This window comes from Rhizopus microsporus, assembly GCF_002708625.1.
Source record: "Rhizopus microsporus ATCC 52813 unplaced genomic scaffold scaffold_4, whole genome shotgun sequence".
In the NCBI taxonomy this organism is placed as follows: Eukaryota; Fungi; Mucoromycota; class Mucoromycetes; order Mucorales; family Rhizopodaceae; genus Rhizopus; species Rhizopus microsporus.
This window is the reverse complement of record NW_019671919.1, coordinates 566,301-583,968: the sequence shown is the minus strand read 5'-3', so window position 1 is coordinate 583,968 and position 17,668 is coordinate 566,301. Positions and strand designations below refer to the sequence as shown.

The 17,668-nt window shown below is 39.1% G+C and overlaps 6 protein-coding genes across 6 annotated transcripts; 3 read left to right on the top strand and 3 right to left on the bottom strand.

Annotated features, from left to right (window-relative positions):
- Nucleotides 1–500: 500 nt before the first annotated feature.
- RHIMIDRAFT_304118 (uncharacterized protein) lies at nt 501–2,603 on the bottom strand (the record flags this gene model as incomplete). Its single annotated transcript, XM_023614440.1, has 7 exons — nt 501–668; nt 718–1,155; nt 1,226–1,252; nt 1,306–1,353; nt 1,376–2,281; nt 2,346–2,444; nt 2,484–2,603. 7 exons carry the CDS (start codon nt 2,601–2,603, stop codon nt 501–503), a joined length of 1,806 nt encoding a protein of 601 aa, XP_023468369.1.
- A 281-nt stretch (nt 2,604–2,884) lies between these two features.
- RHIMIDRAFT_275808 (uncharacterized protein) lies at nt 2,885–3,677 on the top strand. The gene is made up of 2 exons (XM_023612573.1): nt 2,885–2,972; nt 3,061–3,677. The coding sequence occupies exon 2, from the start codon at nt 3,083–3,085 to the stop codon at nt 3,629–3,631; it is 549 nt and encodes a 182-aa protein (XP_023468368.1). The 5' UTR covers nt 2,885–2,972; nt 3,061–3,082; the 3' UTR covers nt 3,632–3,677.
- A 385-nt stretch (nt 3,678–4,062) lies between these two features.
- On the top strand, nt 4,063–5,857 carry RHIMIDRAFT_224398 (4-aminobutyrate aminotransferase). The gene is made up of 4 exons (XM_023607503.1): nt 4,063–4,302; nt 4,352–4,508; nt 4,568–5,082; nt 5,138–5,857. Exons 1-4 carry the CDS (start codon nt 4,113–4,115, stop codon nt 5,698–5,700), a joined length of 1,425 nt encoding a protein of 474 aa, XP_023468367.1. The 5' UTR covers nt 4,063–4,112; the 3' UTR covers nt 5,701–5,857.
- Nucleotides 5,834–8,951, top strand: RHIMIDRAFT_275806 (PMT-domain-containing protein). Its single transcript, XM_023612572.1, has 10 exons — nt 5,834–5,992; nt 6,044–6,119; nt 6,187–6,263; nt 6,329–6,477; nt 6,528–6,630; nt 6,683–6,842; nt 6,912–7,095; nt 7,144–7,480; nt 7,532–7,779; nt 7,841–8,951. Exons 1-10 carry the CDS (start codon nt 5,874–5,876, stop codon nt 8,842–8,844), a joined length of 2,457 nt encoding a protein of 818 aa, XP_023468366.1. The 5' UTR covers nt 5,834–5,873; the 3' UTR covers nt 8,845–8,951.
- A 1,637-nt stretch (nt 8,952–10,588) lies between these two features.
- RHIMIDRAFT_275804 (uncharacterized protein) lies at nt 10,589–11,531 on the bottom strand. The gene has a single exon (XM_023612571.1). The coding sequence runs from the start codon at nt 11,029–11,031 to the stop codon at nt 10,795–10,797; it is 237 nt and encodes a 78-aa protein (XP_023468365.1). The 5' UTR covers nt 11,032–11,531; the 3' UTR covers nt 10,589–10,794.
- Nucleotides 11,532–16,313: 4,782 nt separating this feature from the next.
- RHIMIDRAFT_199855 (ArfGap-domain-containing protein) lies at nt 16,314–17,420 on the bottom strand (the record flags this gene model as incomplete). Its single annotated transcript, XM_023606413.1, has 6 exons — nt 16,314–16,576; nt 16,628–16,680; nt 16,731–16,930; nt 16,985–17,098; nt 17,150–17,207; nt 17,251–17,420. 6 exons carry the CDS (start codon nt 17,418–17,420, stop codon nt 16,314–16,316), a joined length of 858 nt encoding a protein of 285 aa, XP_023468364.1.
- Nucleotides 17,421–17,668: the final 248 nt, after the last annotated feature.

Genomic DNA, 17,668 nt, shown 5'->3' with positions numbered 1-17,668 from the left:
AAGTCATATGTTCTTCAGATGTACATCCATTATCGTCACAGTATACGACTTCTCAACATATCAGCACAGACATTGTAAACTCTTGTTGAGTAAGACTTACTTTTGTATGCGTGAGCAAGGGTATAAAAAAGGGTGAAAACTGCAAGTGAAATCTTGATATTCAGAAACATTGTTCTCGGGTATTTTTTTTTTGAGCTGAAGAGAAATGAAGAAGAAAAAGAATGAACGTGCGTGCATTCTTGTATGTTCTAAAACGTTTTTCTTTAAAAAACTGCCAAGGGTCGTTTTCTGTGTGCTTAAGCCTTACGGAATGAAAATTGACTGGGTCATTCCTTCGGAACTTTAACACATATGGTTCCATTTGTATGCAGTGGAAGTCAATACACACTATTTCTTTTGAGCGGTAAAAGCCCTGTTTTGTTCAAGTAAAGTAAACAAATAACGCATAAGAAACCTTGATCTTTATTTTATCCTCGTATATATATTAAAATGCATATGTACTAAATGTTTGCAAAATCGCGCCAATGTGCATACTGACACTTGCTGTCATTACATTGACCCCCGCTGGCTTCATAGTAGCATAAAGGCTTTTCATTATTAGCTACCTGTAATAAACCTGTACCAATGCCAATAGATTCGACAGCTTGACGATATGGTCGAAAATGTACCTGAAGCTAAGTCAAACACTGTGTTTTGTTGTTCTATTAGTTCACTTACGGAATTCGCATTATTGCTATTGTCTTGCTGTATATCAACCTCAATAGGCATTTCCTTGCCCTTGCCCTTACCCTTGCTCTTAGCTGAAGATGCAGCGAGTGTACTTGAAGGAACAGGATCAACTATTGATGATCTGTTACTTTCAATGTTTCGCTTGATTTCAGCTAATTGAGGGCTGGGAATTAATACACGGCTTCTGTCAGGGGTTGGTAAAGGAGTGGCATTGGATGGTTTAGTTGTATTTGACTGTCCATGGCTAGATGTGCTACTCTTAGGAACTGGAGGGTTTGAGACACTAGCTCTCTTCCCTTGCTTACGTTCATTCTCTTTTCGAAAAAAAACTGAATGATCTTCAATTAAATCATTTACTAAACAAATCACTGTCTGTTGCATTTCCTCGTATGACTGAAATGCAAAATCAGGTTTGGTGGTAATATGCTATGATAAAGGGAGGGAATAAATCAATCTCAGTTCCTAAAAAGGGGAGGAGAAGTAAAGCTATACATACACTAAAATCACGGAAACCATCTTTTCTCTACAATCAAGTCTATCAGTTCAAGTAATCATGTCACACTCGACAACACTTACGATAAATCCTTCAAATGGCTTTGATGGAAGGGGGCTCGTATTATTTTCCTATATATAAGGCAGTTAATACATGACAAAAGAGGTAAGGCATGATATTCACTTGTTTAACCGTAGGCGCAGATGAACCTTGGGGTACTTTTGCACGCTTAGCAGGGATATCATTCTCAGAATCGAGTCTACGCTTTTTATCCAGCTCATCCACATAGTTCAAATTTAATTTTTGTGGGTCCGTAATTTTACGTTGATCAATTGGTGAAGGCTTCAAGTCTGCGACCTTGACACCAAGCTTTTCTACCCGTGAGTTGAAGTCCACAACTCTATTAGTAGCAACTATAGAATCAGCTGAAGCTCCTTCATAATCTTTTTCTGCTTGTTGCAGATTAGCGCGTAGATCTGACAATTTTTTTTCATATTCTGGTGCTGCCTCGCTGTGTGCATTTCTTAATAATTCCACATCCGTCATCTCTGCTCTCAATTTTTCCACCGTCTTTTTCATTCTCCTTGTGTTTGCTTTAGCAGCTCGTTTTTCTTCATCAAGCCGCATGTATTCTTTTTTCAGTGGCTGCAAGTTAAGCGCTACATCATTCACAGTGACAGTTTGAGGCTGAGTACTTGCAGGTGAATTGCCCTGAGCAGGTCGGGAACTAGTAGGTGCGCCATTATTGTTTGACGACGCGTTGCTGTTTCTTGCAGCCTTTATAGATGAGCGTACTTGAAGCTCTAGCAGCTTAATCTTTAACTCTTCTTGGTGTAATTTAAGTTCTGATAACTGACGAAGCACTTGACTGTTGTTACGTTCTGCTTCTTCTAAAGCTTCAGTCAGTTTTTTGCATTCTTCATCCAAAAGAGAAAAGCCAGAAGGTGGAGGAGAACTAGGAGCAGTTTTGTAACTACAGACTGATTCCATATCTTCATCTTCATCTTCATAGTATTCCGAGGATGCCTTTTCAGGTTCAGGTTGAAATGTCTGTGTAGACTGGCAACACAAAATATAAAGTTAATTCTCTGTATCATATTTTTTACATTTAATGCTCAGTTACTGAAGAAGGATTAGGAATTTCACCCTCATCATCAGAAACGTCCATGTCAGACCCACCAGGTGAGTCATGACCAGAGACTGGTGGTTGAGGTATAATCATCTGTGTAGTAAAAAAAAAAAAAAAAATAAACTGCTTTACGTTTCGTAGCCGCGTGACTGTCCGTGAGTTATTTTTCATGCACTGGATTTTGCAGATGACACTTTGTAGACAGTTGAATAGAGGTATGGACTTATCTGAAGATTTATCCGTCGTGGACATCTATAGGCGCAAAAGTACTGGAAACTGGCTTACATAAACCGAGTAGAAATATAGGGAGAGGATTGATCTCTGAATAAGCCAATTATTTTTTAGGAAGCACCAAATTCCATAGGTTTGACTGTATCAGTCTTGTGTTCGGACCGATTTTTGCTGAAAGCACCCTGTTCATCCACTAAAGGTGCTGTAGTCATCTTTACATTTGTAAAAGTTCGTCAAGTCAATAACCAGCAAAGTAGGTCCTTTATAGGATATCACGAGTAAACTTGAATGTGAGTTTATAGTGATGATTGGCCATATTTATGCAGGATATTTCGTGTTACTGTTTAATTTACGTGGGTGCACAAAAAAGGAGAAGAAAATTAGTTGACACTAAAGGAGAAACAACAGGTTTAATAGTCGATCACCATGTTTCTTGTGTGATATATGATGTCTGTATAAAAGAGGTACATCACTTTACTTTTTCTTTTTTTTTCCCTTCAATGAAGTTGGATCATATTTTTACAAATGGTAAACATAGCGCAAGAGCATTTCAGCCTACGATGAAAGCCAATGGGGCAATAGTCATGCATCGTCCTAGAGATGAGGATGATAGCGATGATGATGTTGACACGAGTCCAGAAATGGAATATATGTCATTAGTTCATCAAGAAAATATCAGACTGAAGCAACAGTTGATGGCTGAAAGAGACAGATTTGAATCTTGGAGACAAGCCAAACAAATTGTAGAATATGAACTGCTTCAGACAAATAAAGAGAAGCAAGCGTTAGAAAGAAAGCTCAAGTTGCTGTCAAAGGGCGATACAAAAAGGAGGTCGCTGCTACCAACAAATCAACTGTATTATGAGCATAAAATACAAATACTCTTGAACGAGATTGAATCTATGGAAGTTGAAGAGTCAAAACTATTTGAAAAGCTAAACTTTAAAAGAAACGAATGTGAAGAGCTTAGATATAAACTTAATTTGAAAGAACAAGAAATCAAACAGTTGGCTTATGAATTACATTTAGCAAAACAATCTCTTCAATAAAAACTCTATTTAACTTTGAAGCACCATTGGGTTTACATTATGGTAGACATTTGTTGTCTTATTTCTCGTGTTTGATCCGCTTTCTCCTTTTCTTTTTCTGTAAGGGCTTTTCTTTTTGACGCAGTCAAGTCACAATCCTCAGTAGCTCCTTTTTATGGATTATGTATTTGTCCTTGAGAATTATTCAATCAGTATCCTTTAATACTCGTTATCGATAGAAAAGAGTCTTAAAAGACGGGAATTTGCGAATGTATCTTTAATTTCACGTTACTCAAAAATAATCTCTGACTGTTCCAATTTAGGTTAAAAATCTTATCTCTAATGATTGATAAATTTTACCACACACTATTTGATGAAATGTCAACATGACAAACAAAATTGCAGTATAAGGAAACTGTTCCCACGTAGATTATACGGTTGATATATAAATCCCCATCTTTTCTTTTGCTTCTACTCTACCTTTTTTTATTATTTTATAAACATGCTTACATTACGTTCTGCCTCAGCTTGTCTCAAAAAGCGCGTTCGATATCTCGCTACCATGACTCGTTACTTTCCTGATGAACCTAGTCAGCCTACGGTCAAGACATCCATTCCTGGTCCAAAGTCAAAAGAGATCATGTCTCAATTGAATCAATATCAAGACACGAGATCTATCTTCTTTGTAGCAGGTAGACAGTTATACACAAAAAGTTATAGTGTTTATAATATTTTTTTTAGATTACGCAAAATCAAAGGGAAACTATATTGCAGATGCTGATGGAAATGTGTTGCTTGACGTGTTTGCCCAGATCGCTTCAATCCCTCTTGGTTATAACCATCCCACATTCCTTGAACTGTCTCAGGAACCTCAGTTCCAAACTGCTATTGCAAACAGGTAAGATGCTAGCTACCCCTCCTTAATGTTGTGCATGAACCAATGCCTTGTGTGTTTAGACCAGCTTTAGGTGTCAGTCCAAATATCGATTGGGTCGATTCGGTTAAAAGCGCTTTCATCTCGGTTGCTCCAAAGGGTATGTCGAATGTGTTTACGGTCATGTGTGGATCGTGTGCAAATGAAAATGCGTTCAAGACAGCATTCATGTACAAGGCAGCAAAGAAAAGAGGTCAAGCTGATTTTAGCGTACAGGAGCTGGAATCATGCATGAAGAATCAAGCACCTGGCTCTCCTGAGGATATGGTCATCTTGAGTTTCCAGCAAGCATTCCATGGTCGTCTCTTGGGTTCCTTGTCTACTACTGCAAGCAAGGCTATCCATAAAATCGATATTCCTGCATTCAATTGGCCCAAGGCACCTTTTCCAAAGCTAAAGTATCCCTTGGACGAACACAAGGATTACAATAGACGGGTTGAAGAAGAGGCATTGGAAGTAGCTGATGCGATAATGAGTGAAGGAAAGGTGGCTGGTGTCATTATAGAGCCTGTTCAGTCCGAAGGTGGCGATAATCATGGTAGAGCCCTACACAAAAAAGAGAGAGAAACACAAACTAACTTGTAGACCCTTAGCTTCTCCTGAATTTTTTAGACAACTGCAGGCTCTTTGCAAGAAACATGATGCTCTCTTTATCGTAGACGAGGTCCAAACGGGCGTGGGAGCCACAGGCACATTCTGGGCACATGAAGCATGGAATTTACCTACGCCTCCTGATATTGTTACATTTTCCAAAAAATTTCAAGCAGCCGGTTTCTATATGCATTCACGTCTTCGTCCAGACCAACCTTATCGACTGTATAACACGTGGATGGGCGACCCTGTCCGTGCGATGCAGGCCGCTAGAATTGTTCAGGAAATAAAGAACAAGAACTTGCTGGATAATGTCAAGGAAGTAGGTCAATACTTACAGGACCATCTCAAGAAAATTCCCAAGGTTGAAAATGTGCGTGGTCAGGGATCATTTATAGCATTTGATATGGACAACAGAGATTCTTTTCTGACAGAGATGAGACAGCGAGGTGTTAATATGGGTGGATGTGGTGAAAAGACGGTGCGATTGAGACCTATGTTGACCTTTCAAAGACATCACGCTGACATTTTACTGGACACTATGCGAAAGACAATTGGATGCTAATTCAGGCAATGACAAAAAAAGAGAGAGGAAGGGCACTCTTCTTGACAGCATCCCATGTTGCCTTTTTTGACTTGGCCAATTGTTTGTGGAAAAATGGTGTAACATGAAATAAAAAGCAGACTACAACTTGCCTCTTTTCTTTCTTTTTTCTTTTCTCTTTTTCATTGCGCGAAATGGCATCGAGTGAGATTAGATCTAGGTCTAATCCCTATGACAAGTGGATAGCGCTTGTATTGTTTATATTGGCTATTCCTGTTCGATTCAAGAATATATCTTTTCCTTCTCAAGTTGTGTAAATAGATAGAATCATTTAATTTGTATTTACTTGACAATGGTTATGCAGGTTTGATGAAGTCCATTTTGGTAAATATGCTGCATATTATATCAAACAAAGTTATTTCTTTGATGTTCATCCACCCGTAAGTTCAGCATATGGTTATTAGTTTATATGTATGGATGCATGACTAAACAGTAAAGTTGATATAGTTGGCAAAGTTACTGATCACATTTATTGCTTGGATATGTGGGTTTAATGGATCCTTTGAATTTGAAGAAATTGGAATGTAATATAACCCCCAAACAAAAAAAAAGTAAGGGGAAAAGTAATGCTCATATTGGTTATTTGTAGGGAATATCCGAATACTGTGCCATTTGTACAGATGCGTGCTTTTGGTGCCTTATTTGGAGCATTGGTTATACCTCTTGCTTATTTAACTATCAGGGGATGCGGGCATTCTAACATGGCTTCTATTGTTGCTGCCATCGCCATCTGTTTTGGTAAGTAAAGTAAATATTGGTGTATTAAATAACTCATTAATTTTACCAAGAGAACGGATTGGTTGCCAACAATAGACTGATTTTACTGGATTCTTATCTCTTATTTTTCACAGCTTTCACTATTTTTGCATATACTAAATTCTATCAATCAAGGCAAGTTATGAAAAGACCACGTAGTTTGTGTATGCATTAACTCCTTGTAAAGAGCATTTAAAAGGGAATGGTGGCAATGGTTGCTACTGACAGGTGTAGGCATAGGCTGCAGCTTTACTAGTAAATGGGTTGGTTTATTTACTATGGCAACTGTTGGCTTATCAACCATCAAACAACTTTGGTATATCTGGGGTAATCTTCAAGTGACAAAGGTAAAAAAAAAAAAAAAAAAAAAAAAAATGGCAAGCCTAGAGAGCATGTAAATCATAACCGTGTCATAGTCTCAATTTACAGCACATTTTATATTTCGATTTATTGGCTTATTTATTCTTCCAATCATCCTGTATATTTCCTGTTTCTACATTCACTTTGCTGTCTTGACACAGCCTGGTCCCGGTGACACGTTTATGACAGTTGAATTCCAAAACGAATTGAAAGGAATTGATCCTGTAGAAGAGCCCGCCCGTAAGTATATCCTATTTCAATCTAATCACGCACTTACTCTTTTAATAGCCATTGTATATGGATCATTAATCACAATACGTCATTTGGAAAGTGTCAATGGATACCTTCACTCACATAAATCGTATTACCCCGAAGGGTCACAACAGCAACAGATCACGCTTTATCCTTTCAGAGACGACAATAATTGGTGGAGGATATTAAAGGCTAATGAGACGGAGCAAGAATTAATCCCAGATGTCTTGGCAAATGATAACAAGACATGGCTCCAATACGTCCGTCATGGCGATCTTGTTCGTCTTGAACATGTAGAAACAGCTCCACGCAAACTACATAGTCATGATGTTGCCGCGCCCATCACGGATACAACATATCATAAAGAAGTCAGGTATGTTTTATTTTTGTATTAGGTCATAAACCTAACAGTCTTATTCATCAGTGGCTATGGATTTCCTGATTTCGAAGGCGATTCTAATGACTTTTGGAAAGTCGAAATTGAAGATGGTGATAAACTTGAAGCTAGAAAGGTCTCTTTTCGCCTATATCACCCGAACCAAAGTTGCCGGCTTTATTCTAATATGGAAAGACTTCCCGATTGGGGGTTTCAGCAATTGGAAGTGTCTTGTATTGTGGAAGGAACAAAACCAAAGACACTATGGAAGGTTGATCAACATGAAAATGATCTATGTAAGCTTAGAACAAAAAAAGGTTGAAATATGGAGCTGATATGAGTATTACCTTTTTATAGTGCCTGACAGTGTGCCTAGTGTCCTTGAGCCTCGTCCAGGCTTTTTTGAAAAATTTATTTACCTGCAAAAGAAAATGTGGACTGTGAATAAGGATCTGACTGACACTCATCCCTATGAATCACGACCCTCGGCATGGCCCGTTTTGTTATCGGGTATTGCATTCTGGTCAAAGGATACACGACAGATCATCCTTTTAGGTAACCCACTGGTCTATTGGGTATCAACCGTGAGTGTTTTCAATTTCTTGATCCTCGCTACCTTCTTCCAACTGCGTGATAAACGTGGTTACCATGATCATTTTGGTGGTCAAAGACAGTTTTATGAAAACTCTGCTGGCTTCTTTGTTGCTGCATGGGCTATACATTACCTCCCCTTTTACTTTATGAAACGACAGCTGTTCCTGCACCACTACATGCCTTCGCTTTATTTTGCTGTTCTTACCATGGGCGTCGGCATTGACCTTATCACTCGCAAGGTGGCTGTCAAAGCGAAGCCTCTGGTTTTGATCGTCATTACCGCTGCGATTATTTACACGTTTTTGATCTACGCACCTATTACCTATGGCGAAACCTGGTCGTTAGGCGAGTGCCAACGCGCAGAATCTTTAGGCAAGTGGCAGCTCGACTGTGGAAGATATGCTGTAAAGATGCACCCTGTAAGCGTCAAACAAGAAGAGGCAGAGGTGGAGGAAGAAGAGTGGGTAGCGACACCCACAGAACCCTTATTCGAATCTCAATATGAAGATATGAAATATGAAGAAGATGACCCTACAGCGACACTAGATGATGATGAAGAGGACTTGGATGATGAGCCTACGGAGCTACCCGAGGTATACGAACCAGAACCACAATTTGTGAATGGCACAGAACTCGTCGCAGGTGATGACGACGATGATGAAGACGAGTGGCCAAGGACCGTTTACGGGACTGACCCTGATGCAGAAGAAGAGGATGCGCCGGTAGAAATCAAAGACATACCTCTTACTAGGCACATGGAGTTGTAAATAAAGTGATTTGATTGGATATAATTAACAAATACGGAGAGAAATCCGACTGGATATAATTTTGGTTACTTAAAAACATACACTCTTTCCAGAAAGTAAATCCGCCCAATAGCGAGAATAAATTCACGTTGTACGAAAAATAAATTCGCTCTGGTGGAAAACCACTTCGCCTGATGGCAAGAACAAAATCCGTATTGCACAAAATATAAATTTGTCTTTGCTGACAAACCAGATGTTCTGCTGCCAAAAATGTTCTGTAGTGCAACAAACCTTGGCGTCTTTGGATATATAAAAGCATACCAAATGCTCGTCTCCGTTTTGTTTCTTTTTCACAGTTGCACCAGAAATCACACATTATGAACATTCAATTCTTATTTGAAAATGGAAAAGGTTCTGTCGTCGACGAGTATGGTCGACCTGAACCAATGAATTATATTGTTGATGAGGAGCAGTTTCGTCTTGAAATGTTGAACTCTCATACACAATATTTAGCTCAACTATCTCTGGCGAGCGAGAAAGAAGTAGAGGTAATGCAGATAGAAAAAGAGGCAAAGCCTAGTAGTGATATTAAAATGAAGGAAACATTAGTGAAACGAAGTTACACGCGCTATTCTGATCAGGACAAAGTGAGGTTCTTCAAATTGATGTTTGAGAAGTGTCTGAGTGCGGCCGCTGCTGCAAAACAACTGAGGATTCATGTTCGTACAGCACAAAACTGGGCCAAACAGTACGAAAAGGATCCTGATAGTATCTTTCAAAACCGGAGAAAGACTAGTCATCCATGTATTCTCCATGAGGACTACAAAAGCGTTATTCTTGAGTACATTGATGAGAATCCTTCAGTCGTCCTAGACGAAGTAATGAAGAAGTTAAAGCAAATATTCACAGAATTAAAAGTATCTAAAAGTACGTTGTTTGATTTTGTAAAAGAGCATTGCAATTTGTCTCTCAAAAAAGCTCGGCTTCAACCCATAGACCGGAACAGCGAGGAAAAGATTCAAGAGCGCTTGGATTGAATTCGTACGTGGGAAAATACAGACATGGACTTTACGAGGAACTATGTCTTTCTTGATGAGTCTGCTTTCCATATTAATTTGAAGCATAGTATGGCATGGCCAAAGAAAGGTACACCGGCAGTGGTCACAGTTCCTAAAACACGAGCAACAACAACCACCATTTTAGGCGCGGTTTCTGCTGAAGGTCTAGTCAAATGCAGTCTTAGACTTCCTCAGCCTCCATCCAATAAAAAGAGAAAACGGGGAGATGGTGTTGGGCATATGAGCAAAGGAGCAGTTACGAGACACTATGTCAGCTTTCTTAAAGCCACAATGGATGAAATGGACCAGTATCCGCACATGAAAGATCACTACCTCGTGATGGATAATGCTCGAATCCATACATCGGCTGATATAGCTAAATCTGTAGAATCTCGTGGCTACCGCTGTATCTATTTGCCATCTTATTCTTCTGAACTCAATTCAATTGAGCAGTTTTGGTCAGTGGTCAAAAGTAAAGTGAAACGCAACAAGTTTCTCGAGAAGAAGACATTGATGACCCGGATCAGCGAGGCTTCTAATAGCCTAAAGCTGAACGATTTTAAAGGCTTTGTTTGGCATTCACGTAAATGCTTGGACAAATGCCGTAATAAGCAGAACCTCTGAAAAAAAAGCTTCCTTAGTAATTTTTTTTTGACATGGGAATGGTGACATTCGTATCAATAACATTAACAATAGCAAGTGGATGACCTTTATTATTATTATTATTATTAGCAATCTCTTTGGTAAGATCTGCGTGTTTGCTCTCGAATCAAACGCAATTCACTGCATTTTCGATGGTACCACCTCTCTTTTTCTTCTAACAGATATACATATTGATCTAGGCTCTGATCATCATTTCGCCCCACAACTATAATTGGTACATTTATTGTTTAAAAATGCGGTGATGTCATGATTACTCAAAGCGCAGCGCACAAAAGCGATGCCAGTCCTTGGTGGAGTCAATCAAAGAGTAGATTGCAGGGTGAGTGGGACGACGCTTCGTTTTCCAAAGTTCTTCATTATGCAAAGGTCGACACAACCGCCAAAAGGCGTCCGTTACCATCAATAGAGTACGTATGTTCTTCAAATTGACAAATGATGCCAATTCTTCCAAGGAGCGTGGAAATGTGAGCTGGCCAATGTCTTGCATAAAATGGAGTGTTGTAGTCCAATAACCATTCTAATATGAAAAATCCTACTGGTAAAGAACATGAGAAAAATACATCTTACTGTATATGATTTGGGCCATCTGGAAACCTGTTTCCAAGATTTCCAACTGTTGAAAGTTTTCCATCATAGGGACAGTCTCGAGGGCGTTCGGTTATGACTTTTAAATAAAAGACAAAACGTACTAATCCCAAGCATCTCTCAGGCTGCTCAAACCAATCATTCATAAAAAATGAGAGACAAAAAAAAAGGAGTAAAAATTGACTCAGCTCGTGTGCAGTTCTCATGGTTTTCCTTCAGTTGTTTGCTTATTCACATCCACCTTTTTGTTAATGCGTGATAAATCGAAGCAAGTTGCAGCTTCTTCGTCCACAAACGATCCACCAAAAAAGAAGCAGCGTGTTATGGCTGCAGATATTCAGTGGTGCATTAACAACAAGGATACCCTCACGCTGAAATCTTTCGCAGATGAATTTGGTTTGCTGGATAGACATTATGCAGTCAGCCGATACACCTCGATCATCAACAATCGCCACTTTGCATAGGATCAAAAACAATTGCAATCAGAGTTGAATCTCTTTAGGAAATCCAAAGCATTCAAGTTGTATTGGTTAGAAAGATCGCGAAAAAGGACCCAACTCGACGCCCACATCGGCTGTGCTGAATACGTCCATGACGTCGTTGAAAGAGAAACAAGGACGCTTTTTTCTACCGTCACCGCAACAGATACCACGACACTCACTCCCACAACGGCCATATCATCAGATACTTTCAGCTCCACAGCAAACGATACCATAAGGACAACCGATGTTGAATTCGAAACAGAAGCTGACACTGCCCCGACTGAAGTAACTGCTGATCCTTTAGCAGAAGACGTGGAAAATATGTCCCCACTTACGCCATGGATTTTCAAGGACGTAGATGTGGCAGAATTATTCACAAGATCCCGACAAGCTGTTAATCGAATGTCCAGCAACCATTTGTTCTTTATCGAGTCATCCGTACACGAGCTTTTAGCCCTGTCCAATATCCTACTTTTATGCCCTGGTCAACATAGTCCATTATGCATGAATGTTTTTACCGAAGACGTTATTTCTGAACTGAGCAAGGAACTATTATCGGAAATCATGGATTTCAATTTGGATATGACTGATGATGCGTGTATGAAGTTAGCTCGTATAATCAACAATGTAGAATCAAACATACAATCAAAAGATGATGCCGAATTGGATCTCTTGATGCTTGGGAAGGACTTGAACTCTTTTGAACGGTCTTTGGCGCGGGGCATCATGACTGAGTAAGCTACCATGGAAAGTATGATGGTGAAAAATATTCGGTGTACTTTACTTTTGTTGCGAACTAAATATCCTTCCAATAGAATGCGAAAACTGCCTCAGATGGCCATGAAGACCAAGAAACACATTGGCGAATGTGAGCTCTTTACAATGTATTTTGATCCCATTTTATCCGCGTTGCTTTCCGATCCTGACAAAAACGTCTTGTTGCGATGGTCAAATGTCACAGGTGATGAAACTGGGGAGCTGCGCCCTGATGCCACTATTTCTAAGTTATGCCAGCGTGATTTTGGACCAAGCCTTGGGTTTGGCGAAGTGAAGTTGGCACGCCCCTCCACCGATAACCATGCTCTATGCCATGATCTCCTGCGTTTAGCAACTTTTACCAAGGATACTGTAGATGTTAACAAACTGCAAGCCGCAATGAATTTTCAGATCAATGGATATAACATCACCTTTTTCTTGACACGCCTGCGTCATGATGGAATGTATCTTATGCAAGAAATTGGCCAGCTCATATTTCCACGCTCCTTGGAAGAATTGGCATCATTTGTCAATTTGAAGAACATACGTACTCTATTGATGGTAACGGACGCCTTTTGGCGGTTGTGTCGACCTTTGCATAATGAAGAACTTTGGAAAACGAAGCGTCGTCCCACTCACCCTGCAATCTACTCTTTGATTGACTCCACCAAGGACTGGCATCGCTTTTGTGCGCTGCGCTTTGAGTAATCATGACATCACCGCATTTTTAAACAATAAATGTACCAATTATAGTTGTGGGGCGAAATGATGATCAGAGCCTAGATCAATATGTATATCTGTTAGAAGAAAAAGAGAGGTGGTACCATCGAAAATGCAGTGAATTGCGTTTGATTCGAGAGCAAACACGCAGATCTTACCAAAGAGATTGCTAATAATAATAATAATAATAAAGGTCATCCACTTGCTATTGTTAATGTTATTGATACGAATGTCACCATTCCCATGCCAAAAAAAAATTACTTAGGAAGCCTCATCAACTGCTGTTTTTGTTTCTTGAATGAAAGTAGCGCCTTGCGGCCATTTGGGTTCTCCTTTATATACAGTTTGATAACAATAGTCATAAGCTATTTTCTTCACGTCTTGGTACGCTATTGACTATATATCACGAATTATTTACATATTCTAGTAGAATATTTCACAAAAAATGAAACTTACCACAAAAGTGTTTTGCATAAGGTACGAAAGGTATTTAAGCAATCTTGCTTCAAAGCTCTCGACTATGCAGTTTGCGTATGTGGTCGCTAGTTGTACACATGTCTCTGAAAGACACTGGCTAGTTTCACTCGCAAGCTTTTTGGTATATATAATGCTTTTATGACTTTGTCTAAACAAATTCCAGTTTTCATGTTAGCTTTCTGGCAGTGCAGCACTGTTTGTCACCCCCTTATCCATAACTAATTGACATATTGAATATCAAAAAGTTTGTTTAAAGATATGATTCGAATGGACTTTTAAGTTCAATGTGTACTGGTTGATAAAAACCTGAGCTCTGAAAACTACTTGACGCGTGCCTTCACATGCAGAGACCATCCTAGACTTCAAGGAACTCTGGTCGGAACTGTGGACACATTGATCAAACGATAACTTTCTTGTGAATGTTTTAAATTGTTGTCCCAAATTTCGACTAAAAACCTCGTTTTTTGACAACATATGATTGGGGCAATCTGGAGAGCGTGCTGATTTGTGGCCAATTTGTTTACAACTAGTGCAAGTAACCGATGAAGAACATTCTATCGTTTTTTGTCTTTTGGCTTTTTGCTTTTCTTGCTTCACGCCTGAGCTTTGTTTTCTTTTTTTTTTCCCAACCGACGTTCCAACCTTAATAAGAGATGCGTATATACTAAGTTTCGAATATTAGCTTATGATATATAACAGTGAATTACCATCGTCTGCAAAAGGTTCTTTATAATATTTGCATTTATAGTAACTTTTGTTGGCATATCCTTTCTTCTGACAGGCTTTACAAACCATGTCTGTACGTTATAGATCAATATATCAGTGAATATTTTGCAAGTATCATATGAAGTATACGAGGTCCACCTCTAAACGCGCCATCAATGCTTTCTATCAATCTTTGTTTATTAATAATTTGATCTTTCTTCTTTTGAATAATGTATTTAAACATGTCAATATTGTTGTCAAAGCTGATTAAAAAGAGAAAGAAAGAAAGTAATAGATTCATAATTTCATTTTATTTCGGAGCTATTTGTGGTCAGGAACAAATGTAGATCAAATCTAGAGGCCATATGGATTCCTCTAAATGATTGACAATTACCTTATTGCATAGCTACTCTTATCAACAGAGTTTCTCCTTTTCACAAACAGGTCCTTTTCTAATGCTTTTGACAATTGCCCACAGCTACTCAGCCGGGTCTAGCTCTTGTGAATAGGATGAAAGGAACACATTTACAGTATCAACCAAAGAACGTGATCCTTATCAGCCATACGAAGAGAGAAAGTATTGGGGTATTTATTACCTTAGAAAAGTAGAGCATTCCTATAACGGCATCACAGACATAGTCGAGATAGTTAAATCAACAATACAAAGCACGATTGATAGAATAAAGAAGACTGGATCGCCTCTACTAATCAATACAAAGCGTGGAGCCTGTAAAACTAATGGGGGATTGCAAAGATTGCTTACGAGAAATATAGACGATGATCCATTCGTAACATACGACCATTTGAGATTAGAACTACATAACGTAGATGTAGAGGTCTGTAGACAGACTGTTATCAGCAGTTTGAAGAGGATGGGGTATGGTACTTACTTTGCTGCTCAAGAACCTGCATTGATAGAAGAACACATGAAGAAAAGGTTTCGATGGACTCATGAGTATGTTAACTAGACGGATGAGCAGTAACCTGGCGCAGTTTGGAACGATGAATCTTGGTTCACCGTTACCGGTAACGATGATGATGCCAGAGTCATCAGAAAAGTTGGTGAACGATATGACGCTAAGCATATTGTACCAACGAAGAAGTATGGAGGCGGTGGGGTGATGATTTGGAACTGCTTTCATGCCAATGGTCTTGGTCCTTTGGTCTTGGTTGACGGCACAGTTGATCAAGGTAAATATATAAAAATTTTAGCTCAAACTTTCCATCCCTGGTTCGCGCAACTCTGTCAGCAAGAGGACAGAGGCTTCATATTCCAAAAGGATGGAGCTAGCTGTCACAACTGGTGGTTATGCACGATGGTGGAAGGAAACCCACCAGATTAGGGGTTTTAAGTACTTGCCCGCACAAAGTCCTGATTTGAACCAGATAGAGCATGATTGGGCCGCTTTGGGTAATCTTATCATGAAAAGAAGAGGTAAGATAAGAATTACTAAAGAGCTGAATGTCGTGTTGAGAGAAAAGTGAGGGAAAATAAGCCCTAGATTAATAGCATGTCTAGTCGGAAGCGTAAAGGCTCGATGCGAGGCGGTAATTGTCGCAAAAGGAGGGTCGACGAAGTATTGATTTTTCTTTTTATTTTATATTCTTTAAATACACATGTCAAAGTTTATTTTTTTTTATAAACATGGAGTCTTCAAACACTGAATAGGAAGAGCAATGGCTTTCCAAACATTTGATGTATAATTTGCAGAAGATTAATTTATGTGTGTCTATTGGCATTGTCTCCTTCACCAGTCACTCCATTCATCGTTGGTCTTGTTTGTCTTTCTTCTGTTGGAAGAGTTTGCTCTTGCACGTACAGAGGTGCTACTGTCTGTCGTGGTGACTGTTGGTCGAGATGGTTTTGCTGAAGGGATAGTCGTGGTTGTGGGGGATAAATAGTTGCTATTGTTTGAAGATCCCAAGCTAGTTTTAAAGAAATCTTCATCTGTCATATCATCTGCTGCTGATGAAGTATGGTTGCTTGAAGAGTAAAGGAAAGATGATGCAGATGACTGGGTTTGCTATAAAAGAAATTGAGTACTCATAAATCATGTATGCTTTGCTTTTTTTTTACCCTTGGTTGTGTGAGTGAGTTCACATAATAGTTTACGTTATCACGTATTTGATCAATAACAGCAGGATTGACATATTCACCATTGACTGCATTGTTCTTTACATGACGGCCAAGTTCAACTGCTGCTTTACCAACAGAAGACAAAAGCGACCAGCCTTTTTCAATAGCAGCTCGTGGGTCGTTAATGAGGTCATGAATATCTGTGTTTGATGACTGTGGCGAATAATCAACTAAAAGTGAACATGAATAAGAATACACACGGCGCAACATGTACTATTTACATTGAGGATTGCCAAACCCTGTGTATTTTCCTCCTTGACTTGGTGGCAAGTTACTATGTACTCATCAGTCCTCTCTGTTTTCTTCGATGTGTGCATGACTTACTCTGGTCTACTGTCATTAACGTTACCAAGCTTTGCAAAATACTCTTCGTTACGAGCTTTAGTATCCGTTAAAGATATAGAAGAACTTGAACGTTGTTCGTTTGATAAGTTCAATGATCGTGTGCTGCTTGTTGTAGGCATTGATGGCTTTTTGGATACAAGCGTCGGTGTCCATGGACGTCCCTCAGCTTCAGCACTCAACTGTATATTAAGTGAGTCTTTTTTTTTCTATTTTATGGCACCTTTTTTCTTTACCTTGCTTCGATATAATTCAGCAAAATGGCTGTGGTATTTATCTTTCATGGACATATTGGGAGAATAATCAGGCTGAGAGCTAAAGAAATCCTTTGCTTTTTGGTTGCCTCCCAACTTTAAATGCACGCTTAATCTCTAATATCCTTTACAATCTTTTTTGTTTACCTCCATCTTTTTTAACTGGTCGTCAAACCACTTGTCCATTGTGATTGAGCGAACAAAACTAAGCAAGTCAGTAAGTCATTTCTTTCTATTTTATTCTTTACCTAATGTGGACACCAAAGGAACGATGAATGCCTGAACAGTCGAGACAAATGAAGATGCCATAGGAAACACTTGCCCATTGTGGATTAGGCGCACCACAGTCAAAGCAAGACTTATTTTCGCCTGTTCTTTGTATCTCGTATAATTTCTTTTTATATTCGGCAACTGACATCTTTTTTTTTTAGAAGAAATAAAAAAAAGGTGTAGTATTTCCAAAAAATAAAATAGCAACAAACTAAGATCAATGTCCGCTCAAAATGATTTTCCTTATACAGTCGTTCCAACGTCAAAGGGCGGCCACTAAAAAAGGTCAAAGAGCGAGTTTTTAAAAATCAAAAGGCGGCTAATATTTTCTCAAAGGGCAGTTTTTATTCTCTCAAAGGACCGGTTTCTTTTCCCTGAAATTCGATATCTTTAACA